We start from the raw sequence: 7483 nt of genomic DNA on the forward strand, positions 1-7483 counted from the left end.
TCCTTCTACTGCAGCTGCTGCAGGAATAATCCAGAAAGAACGAAGCAGACGGATCAGTCAGTCACTCTCCACTACCTCTACACAATGCCGGCTTTGTATGAAAACCTGTGATACTGGGAGCTGGAATTTTATCATAATGTCATTTAGAAATTTCACAAATGGTTCCAGGCCCAAGAGTCATCACTGGCACAAGCTGAGCACAGCTTCACGTGAGGGTGTGCCAAGGCAGCCAGCTGTATAGACGACATCTTCAGGCTTTGAATAAATGAACTTGAACCTCAGGAAGGCTGTTCAGATTTTTGAACAGGCCAGCAGAGGGCCTCCTAGCTTTAGCAGGTGTTTGAGCAAGCATTCTTTTTATTAGGCCATAAGGGGGCGCCAACGTTTAAGCTTTAAAGCCCTACAAAGAGTGGCCATCTCTAAAATGAAGGACTCTTAGCTGAAAGAGACGGGAAGCTCTTAATGCTGTGGGACCGGAGCAGCACATTACAATGAAAACGTGCCATACAAGACCGCAGCGACATCGACTACAGGAGACTTCGAATTCACTGCATTGTGAGGAATTCCATTTTGTGATGAGTGAGATTGGCCTTCGTTTTAAGTGCAAGATCGAAATGATAAAAAAAAAAACCTTCAGGTTGGGCTTTCAGGAAAGACTTGCCTGCCTGCCTGCTTTTCAGAGTTCCTGTTCGGGATTTGCATTGATAACGCAGTTTTAGTAAACGTGTCTGTCCCTGTCGTTTTCAACATATGCCGTAAAGTGACTCGTAAATAAGAATCAGAGCGGTCTTTTCTAATTAGGTTTACTCCGAGGGGTCCAGAATACCCTACTGCTGCCTTTCTTTGCCCGATGAGCTTGGTTTTGCCAGCTTGGCCCAGCGGACAGACTTTTAGTTCATCTTTAACATATCTATGAGAATGGGCACAAGGTTTCTCCGAACATAACAGAAGAAAATGTGAGAAGGCCACTCAGTCCACCAAGATTTGTAACATGCCATTCTCAAGATGCCTTTAATACAGTTCAGGTTTTTGGGGTTCAAAAGTATATCAATGCAGCACCAGGGCAGCAGTCTATTTAAACATTCACTTACACATGCCCAGTTTAAAAGACGTGTCTTTGAGGTGAGTGGATGGTGGAAACTCATTCATATACATGGACATTGGCAAGCAGTTGAGCACGACAGCTGTGACACCATGCTACTAATAACCGTCACAATCTCATACATCTTTGTTTTTTAGGCTATTATCACGATTCCTACTTCATCTCTATGATGCATTAGTTTATTCCTGAACATTGCGATCCTCCGCAGGAAGCGCTTCCTGGATTCTGTCACGAGCGCACTGGCCCTTCACTTCTACACTTGTCCTCCTCGCTCCTTCCGAGTATCCCAGTACACCTGACCCTTGGCTTGGTCGGGTTTATTGACCTGCTGTTGGCCTATCTCATTCATCATATTCCCTGTAATCGATCTCACTGTGAACATCTGGCGCTGCTTTTTAAGTGGGTCTGCTTATCAAGTTTATTACTGTGCTTCAGCATTCGCAGACACTACAGGGAGGGAGGGAGGGAGGGAGGGGAAGGACTTAAAAAAAAGCCCGCCCCTCGTCGCCGATTGGTCAGCCATGGTGTCACATCTCATTTTTTCCTGGAAAGTACTTGGAAGACTATCAAAGGCATTTCCTGAGAAGCTGCTGATGGGCGGACAGAGCGATGCAGAAAATAGCCGCGCACAGAAAGCGAGAAGTAGGAGGGGAAAGAAGGCGGGGCGATGTGTCCAAAACGGCTCTCCTGCCTTTGACGTCACAAAACCTTTCTCAGAATACAATTCCTGGAAGGTCGAGCGTCCCCCCTCCTCACTCCTCTGTTAAATAAAGAGATCGGCACAGATCAAGCAGCACAGTATTGCCCAGCTTCGCCGACCCACTTTCTATTTTCAACGTACTGCACCGGCTGCTCCTCGAACTGCAGTCCTAAAGCAGGAACTTAGAGGCTGTATTTCGTTCGTTTTTTAATTATGTATATATTTATTTATTGCGGACGATAACCCAGGATAGCTGTCGACTTTCGATTTGTTCTTTTTTGGGATATTGTTTTTGTCGTCTGAAGAGCAAGACTTACTCAGCGCGACCTACCTCGCCGAATTTGGACATGATTCTGTGCGTCCAGGGGTAAGTTTGTCTTTCGCCTTACGTACTGAGTGGCAATTTCCTTAACGAAACCTAAATTGCGAAAGAAAAAAGAATAAAAAGAAAAGAGGCATCTGCCTTCACTTTAGAGGTGCACACGGACTGGCACCGAGAAAACGCAAAGACACGGGTGGGGCTCTGGATCCGTGGGGAGCTGGAAACGACCAGAACCCCGGCAAGAGAATTTTACCCCTCCCAGTGGATTTCCTTAAATGAACAAAATGGAAGTGTAACAAGAGGGCTTGAGAAAGTGGATAGATGTCCGGAGAAAAAGTTCAAGTGTTGACTCTGACGACCCGCTTCTAATTGTCTAAGATAGCCGTCAGAACTTTACACGGGTAGGTTTGGCTAGTTTTAAAGAGGCGTTAATCTTAGACGATCGCCACTTTTCTATGAGACGAAGTCACAGGTTGTTAGAGCGCTTACAGGAGACGTTTTGTTTAGGATTTACTGATCATGTTACTGCAGTATAGCCAAACAAAGCTATATATATATATATATATATATATATATATATATATATATATATATATATATATATATATATATATATATTTTTTGTATATAAAACTACAGGTTCAGAGGTGTTGCAGGGCGCGGTGTGTGCTGAATCTTATCAACATGGAGTCTTTTCTGCCTATCTGTGGATTGTATTTCATTTGTCCATAATACGCAGCCCAATAAATTCCACAAAGTGACCCAAACTCATTTAAACGCGTCGTCTCCTCTCCCACACCATGAAGGCTCTTAGTGTTGTTGTGCGCTCGCCTGCTTGTTTATACGCGCCGCGCTTCATTCTTCATTCACGGTCGCCTCTTTAACAACACGCTTGGTTTACTGCGGCGGTGTTTTTTTGTTTTTTTTTCCGTATAACCAGCACGCATGTTTTAATAGCGCCGACTCTATGATCTCCGCTCAGCTTCGGGAGGCTTTGTCGCCCGGTGAAACGCCTTGATGAGGTAACAGCAAAGAAGCAACCTGAACAGCATCGCGAGTGCCGCTTCGGACTTCACAGCAGTCCACTACAGTTATAGACAGGATTGCAGTAGTTTTTTTGTTCAAGTTTCCCAACCCCGACAGGTATTTGGGGTGCACTCTGACATCCCCAGCGGTAATCTCCAGGGAAGAAGGCGAGACTTGCAGGATTTGTCCTCTAACGGGGTTCCCAAGTGCCCACCGATGTCCTAAGTGCCCCTTCGAGAGTTTACCGCTCCTTCCACAGCTATGGCGGAGTGTGTGTGGGTTGGGTTTAGTACTGCACCTTACTGAGTGATGGCTTTCACATGGGGCTTTATCAAGTGATGGGTTTTGTTTCCAGGCCTATCCGCTAATCTGGACTGACCGGGTGAGTGTGTGCCAGTCAGGTGGCATCCCTCACAGAGTTGGATCCTGACTTTACCCCATGTTACGGCTGTTGGTTTGAAAATGGACGAATAGGCACCACTCAATGAAAAGATTACCTGGCAGTTGGGTGGCGTGTTTTTTTTTTATGAATCCAGATGAACACCCTTATTGTCGTCTCCCATGCCACATCTTAATCTTCTGGCTGTAGAAGTGAGGGCAGCGGTGCTTCCTCTGTGCCAGGCTGCAATTTTTTTTTCATGTGGTCTTTGACTCCTTAACACTTAGAGGTGTTCAGGCCTTTCCCCAAAGAGCAGCCATTTTGATCGATAATCTGTTTATGGAGTGTCTTTCTCTCACGTAGCCTTTCACAAAAACAGGGAGACGTGTTAAATGAGAAAATGAAGGATATTGTGTGCCCGGGCTCAGGCCACGGCTGCGCTCCAAGGTGTGATTTTTCAGGTGCACTAAACATCCAGTCCACCCATCCATCCATTTTCTAACCCGCTGAATCGTGAAAGGCACTATATTAACATCATCTGGCTGTGCTCTGCAGCGGTGCCACACCATAGCCACTAGGGGACAGATGTCTATGCTTTAGGTGGATCCATGCGACACTCCTTCGTCGTGATTTCGAGAAGGCGCTGTCATCAGAGTGGCATCCCATCCCTTATGGTCCTGGCACTGTGGGTCCAGCTGTAGTGCAGTGTCAGAGTGGCTGCCAGTCTTCCTCTGTGCCAGTGGGGCAGCTGGATGCTGAAGTGAGTGATGGGGTGGGTAAGGCCAGGCCCGTCACAACTAGCTGCCCCCTTTCCGGCACCCTGGATGTTAACGTGTCCAGTGACTGACTCGACTAACACTGTGTTGTTCCCCTCTTCTTGCAGTCCAAGACCGCTGCTACCTCAGCCAGCTGCAGACATCCTGCCCTTGCCAGCCATCGCCGCCGAGGTGCTGGGACACCCGGAGAGACGGGAGAGCAGCACAACACGGCCGGATAGCCACAGCGCCTTCTTGATGCACCAGCTCCCCTCTCCCTGTCTGAAGGGGAGTCCGGAGGTTAGAGATCCTGGGAAGGACTTGCGCTGCATTAAAAAGACCCTCAACTATCTCGATATCTCAGGTAGGTGCTGTCCGCCGGTAGGCTCCACGTCCTCACCTTGGGTTTCAAGTTGGAGCCCCATTGACCTGTGGGCTCAGCTGTGGGTCCACCTCAGGTCTCAAGCACTTTGCACAGGAAGAGATGTCAAACAAATAAAGGCAGTGGAGACGTTGGCACACCCCGGCATTTCCCACTGACCATTTCATGCATCCTCAAGTCCTTTTTCTTGCACTATGGCAGAAGAGTCTGGTTGCCCAGTACTGCTGAGATTGGCCGTTGCCTGTTACTGGTAAAATATTGATATGGACAGCCTGGTTGAACCCACATGTCCGAGTGCCATTTCTCTTAAGGCATGCCCTGAGTGTATACAGAATCTTTCACTTTAACCTTCTGGGGCGTTCTGAGTGGACACTGTGGTCCATACAGACATGAAGCTCATTGTAGGAGTGGTCGGCAGCTCCAGCACTGAATGCCCATCATCATTACTCACTGGACAAGTTGGCAAGCTGTAGTCACCCAGAACTGGAGGACACACTAAGCGTACATCACAGCATTCCCATCATGAAATTAGAAGACAGAAGTGGCCGCCAGCCTTATCAAGCCATACATGAGCTTGATGATGGAAAAAGTGGGCACAAGGGGCAGAAAAAGACAGAAGGCATCTGCTGATGTGTCTCCACCTGGAGTTGATACTGTGCAGAGTGAACAAGGTCACATTCTGCTGGTGTCGGACGAATGCCATCTTATTGATGGATGCTGTTTTTAGTCTAGTTGGCAAGATTCAGGTTGGGGTGGACCCCATTCAGAATTTTCGTCTCTTTGGGGTACAATAGATCTTCAAGTCTAAGGATCATTTTGTGCCTTTTGCACACACACTGCTTTTTTTTTTTTTTTGCACGCAAAAACCAGCATACTCGGGTTACAGGAGCACTGTCACCAAAGAGGGCATCTGCCACTATGACAGACCCCCAAATATAACATACTAAGACTTTGTTTTTCCTCTTTTTCTGTGGCAGGATGGTATTGGGGTGCCATTACAGCCACCGAAGCCAAGGCAGAGCTGCAGCAGGCAGAGGAGGGCACTTTCCTGGTGAGGGACAGCAGTCATCCCATGTACATGCTAACTCTGTCTGTGAAGACCAACCGAGGGCCAACGAACGTGCGCATTGAGTACAGCCATGGCCTATACCGCCTGGACTCCAGCTGCCTGGCAAAGCCCCGCATCCTTGCATTCCCCGATGTCCTCAGTCTTATCCAGCACTACGTGGGCTCGTGCCGCAGCGGAGGCCAGCCAGAGGCTGTGCCAGAGGCCCAGGTGGCGCCCTCTCTGCAGAAGGACAGTGCCGTGTTACTAAAGCTTGTGCGGCCGCTGCACCGCCGGGACGCCTTCCCTTCCCTCCAGCATCTCACGCGACTTACCATCAATCGACTGGGTGCCAATCCCAGCCAGCTGCCCCTGCCCAGGCGGCTGCAGGAATACCTTCAAGAGTACCCCTTTCCACTCTGAGAAACAGGCTGGCCGTGCTGGCAGAAACAAGAAGAGGCTCACGGCTAGCAGGATCGCCCAGAGGGGTACACTCTTGCTGGGTCCACGTGAGGGACCATCCAGACGGCCTTTCCCCGTGTGTCAGCAGCCACAGCCCGGCTGAGAAGACGGGCCTCCGAGGTTGGCGGCTGCACCGAAGTCTCGGCCAGTCTGGCAATGAGAGCAGCTTTAGGGCAAAGCAAAAGACAATTAGGACACAAAGGACGCTTTGTCTTCACGTTGTTGGTGTTTGCCTGTAAATATGTACAAATGCAGAACTTTTTTTTAAATTTATTGAAATACAAAACAAAGTGAAAGTTCCAGTTGTGTGCATGCAGAATTTTGTCTTGAAATAGCTTAATAGCCACCGCACAAGGGGCTTACCAATGCTTCAAAGTGGCTGTCACTGAATGAGAGAGACACAGGACACGAGTCCACTATAGCTGCCCACTTGCTCCTTAGCCTGGTCACATCTCTGCCCCTTCAGTGCAGGCCTCGCGGATTGAAGGACTACATGTCAGTACATTGGTGGGGGGCTCAAGCTCACACCCATCCTAAGCTACTTCATGTAATGCGTGTGTCACATGTGTCCACAGTCTTATGGCATAGACCAGAATTTACCAACCACCCTCTCCACGGAATTTTTCTGTGCCAGTCTGTCAAAATCAGGCAGGTCATGTATTTTAGGCCAGTCTTTCAGGACTGGCATTCTATGCTCATCTACGCTTGATACTCCAAATGGGCCCACCACCCCCATATGCTCCAATCTCTAGTGCCACTAAATCTGGAAGCTCTAAAATTCATAGGGGGATAACCCCCATACCTCCACTCTCTGATCTAATGTTAATAAATCTGGTCAATCATCTGATCGAATGCTTCTAGATTTGGATGCTGAGGAGGAAGCCCCCAGCCTGAACTCAATCTGATCTAATAATAATAAGTCGGGAGGGTTGAAACTCCAAAAGGGACATCCCACCCAACCATCCTCTAATCAAATAGTACAAAATCGGGATGCTTGAAACTCCCAAAGGGACTCTCTCCACTCTCACCCACTTCCAATATCAACCTGCAGGTCTGCAAAGACTTCCTTGTTTTTCTGCTAGTCCACGAGTCAAAAGTCTTGGAAAACTGCTAGTGTATAGACGATTAAGCATCTATCGAGGATGTCAGTTCAAATTCTAGATCAGATGTCTCCACTCCATTTTGCTTTAGCCTTTGCTAGGAGTGAGCATGGCCCTCTGGGTGAAGAGCCTTCAGTCCGTTTGGTTGCCCAGTGCAGATCATGCAAGGTAGAGGACATCTTTACCAGCATGTGACGCCCCACCAAACAC

The 7483-nt window shown here is 48.3% G+C and overlaps 1 protein-coding gene across 1 annotated transcript; it reads left to right on the forward strand.

The window, feature by feature from the left end:
* Nucleotides 1–1821: 1821 nt before the first annotated feature.
* Nucleotides 1822–6473, forward strand: LOC120540445 (cytokine-inducible SH2-containing protein-like). Its single transcript, XM_039771264.1, has 3 exons — nt 1822–2169; nt 4413–4648; nt 5644–6473. Exons 1-3 carry the CDS (start codon nt 2150–2152, stop codon nt 6132–6134), a joined length of 747 nt encoding a protein of 248 aa, XP_039627198.1. The 5' UTR covers nt 1822–2149; the 3' UTR covers nt 6135–6473.
* The last annotated feature ends 1010 nt before the right edge of the window (nt 6474–7483 follow it).

This window comes from Polypterus senegalus, chromosome 12 (genome assembly GCF_016835505.1).
Source record: "Polypterus senegalus isolate Bchr_013 chromosome 12, ASM1683550v1, whole genome shotgun sequence".
NCBI classification, from domain to species: domain Eukaryota; kingdom Metazoa; phylum Chordata; class Cladistia; order Polypteriformes; family Polypteridae; genus Polypterus; species Polypterus senegalus.